The sequence below is a fragment of the Quercus suber genome, unplaced genomic scaffold (assembly GCF_002906115.3).
Source record: "Quercus suber isolate HL8 unplaced genomic scaffold, Cork oak 2.0 scaffold_31, whole genome shotgun sequence".
In the NCBI taxonomy this organism is placed as follows: Eukaryota; Viridiplantae; Streptophyta; class Magnoliopsida; order Fagales; family Fagaceae; genus Quercus; species Quercus suber.
Window position 1 is genome coordinate 109,573 of NW_027069496.1, and position 2,278 is coordinate 111,850.

The 2,278-nt window shown below is 38.9% G+C and overlaps 1 protein-coding gene across 1 annotated transcript in view; it reads left to right on the plus strand.

Moving 5' to 3' along the window:
- LOC111994680 (probable glutathione S-transferase) overlaps window positions 1–1,349 on the plus strand; it is a 4,454-nt gene extending 3,105 nt beyond the window's left edge. Inside the window, exon 3 of the mRNA XM_065770457.1 lies at window positions 1,005–1,349. Within this exon, the coding sequence (XP_065626529.1) occupies window positions 1,005–1,349 (345 nt within the window). The remainder of the gene's footprint in view (window positions 1–1,004) is intronic.
- The last annotated feature ends 929 nt before the right edge of the window (window positions 1,350–2,278 follow it).

Sequence of the window (2,278 nt, forward strand, 5' to 3'; positions counted from 1 at the left end):
GGCTAGTTTTTTCTTAGGGCGGCTCCACCTGGGCCTCTGATTGTAGAAATAGCTGGTAGGATTAGCTTGTAAATTTGTTTGTAAAACATGCCTGCCTGAGCCTCTGATTGTAATTTGTACTCTTTCTATTTATGAAATAACAATATCAAGATTTCTCTTTTCGCTGTCAAATCTTCTATTTTTTTTTTCAACCTACTATAAAACGAATACTTAGAACACTCGCCTGATGCGCCGGCCAGCACCCTAATCCTTCCCACAGACGGCGCCAATTGTAGGGACTCAGTTTGGATTGACCCTGAGTATGAATGGGTTTTCAGCCCAACAAGCCCAAACAATAAATTTATAGAGAGTGGGTTAAAGGTTTAGGCACTGGCCGTCGTTCATCAAGCATCAACTCTCATTTATAAAAAGATACTTAGAATTTCTTTACAACTGGGAGGATGCTCCTCGGCCATGGGCCGAGGAGGCCTTTTGCTTCTCTTTTTTCCCCCCCCCTCTTTTACTTTACTTGCTTTCCTTATATAGTCTTCATCTTCCTATCTCCTTATTCCATCTGTTGATCATTCATTTGCTTCTCTTCTGGCCGTCCGTCCCATCAGAGGCCTTATCAGTACTCGAGTGGTTCACTCTGATCAACGTTGCCCTGCTAAGGGGTTATATCCCCATTAATGCGGCCAGGGGGGTTAGGTGAATGCATTAAATGCGAGGGTGACAGCTTACTTTGGGTCTGGTCTTTCCCGAAAATCACCCTTGTCAGGCCGAGGATGAGGAGGTTCTCGGCGTGGATTGGGAAAAGAAGCTTTCCCCAATTTAGCCTTGAATAGTCAGTGTTTCTCGGCATGGGCCTTGGGCATGCTACCCGATGGGCCGAGGCTATCAGGCCCACGGGCCCCACACTTTTTTTTTTCTTTTTTCCTGAAGGTTTAAAGAAATATTCTTCTATATTGATTTAAAATTCATTACTATCATTTTTCATCCTTTTATATAATTTGTGGAAAATACAGGTTTATTATGTTTCAAGGAAGGTATTGACCACAAAAGGAGAAGAGTTGGAGGCAGGCAAGAAGGACTTCATTGAAACCTTCAAGATATTGGAGGGGGAGCTTGGTGACAAGCCTTACTTTGGGGGTAAAACATTTGGGTTTGTGGACCTTTCTCTTATCCCCTTCTACAGCTGGTTTATTGTCAATGAGATCTTTGGCAATATCAACATAGAGGCAGAGTGCCCCAAGATCATTGCATGGGCTAAAAGGTGCCTGCAGAAGGAGACTGTGGCCAAGTCTCTTCCTGACCAGAAGAAGGTTTATGAGTTTGTTGGGCAGTCGAGGAAAAGGGATGGCTTGGAGTAGAGTAATGGTTAGGCTCAAATCTGGAAGTGTTAGAATGTTCAAATGGTTGTGTAAATACTAAATAGCGTTGATTACATTTTGTTTTGTATAAATTTGGCTTTGTTTCATCTAGGTCCGTTAAACTTGTTAGACACTTTAGTCTGTCTGCTGAGCTTTAAAGGGGCATGTTTTGTATCATGAATAAGAAAGACTTTGTTGGGTCTGTAAATGTTAGATCATGCTATGACTTTATTTTAGTTGGAGAATACATAAATTTTCACTATATGTGCATATGTGGGGGGGCAACCTGGATGTTTTAGAAATAGAACAAATCAAATTCAATCAAAAAGAAGAAGTGTCTTTGTCAATGTAATATATTACATTAGTCCAAAAAAATAGGGAAACAAGGGAATAAGATATGTAATATGAAAACATTTCAACAAATTAGACTTCTACTCTAATAAAGTTGGCATTTATATCAAACTAGTCGCTAATCCATCCAATGCATTGGAAAATTACTAAAAATGAAATCTAAAGAACACTTCTGTTACTTTTATATTTCAATTGAGTAAGATTTAAAAAAAAATGCTAATTTTTTATATGAAAAAGTAATATGCTAATTAGCAATTATGAAGGTGATTTAAATTAAGAGGCAAATATAAGTGAAGAATACTATCCCTAACTGTTTGTGTGCCTTCAAGGTTTCATATCTAAGATACCACTTGAGGCTCAAAGTGAGCTCTTACATTTATTTCTAAACAAAAAGTATCTGAAGCTCACAATACAATAACACTAACACTGTGTTTGGTTGGGGTGATTTTAGGGGAGGTGGAAAATATAGAGCGGAAAACTGAGTGGAAAATAGTATTTTTCACTGTTTGGGAAAGAGAGGAAAATAGGGAGAGTGGAAAACCCGAGAGAAAATTTTCTCTCCCAGGCCCACAAATTTC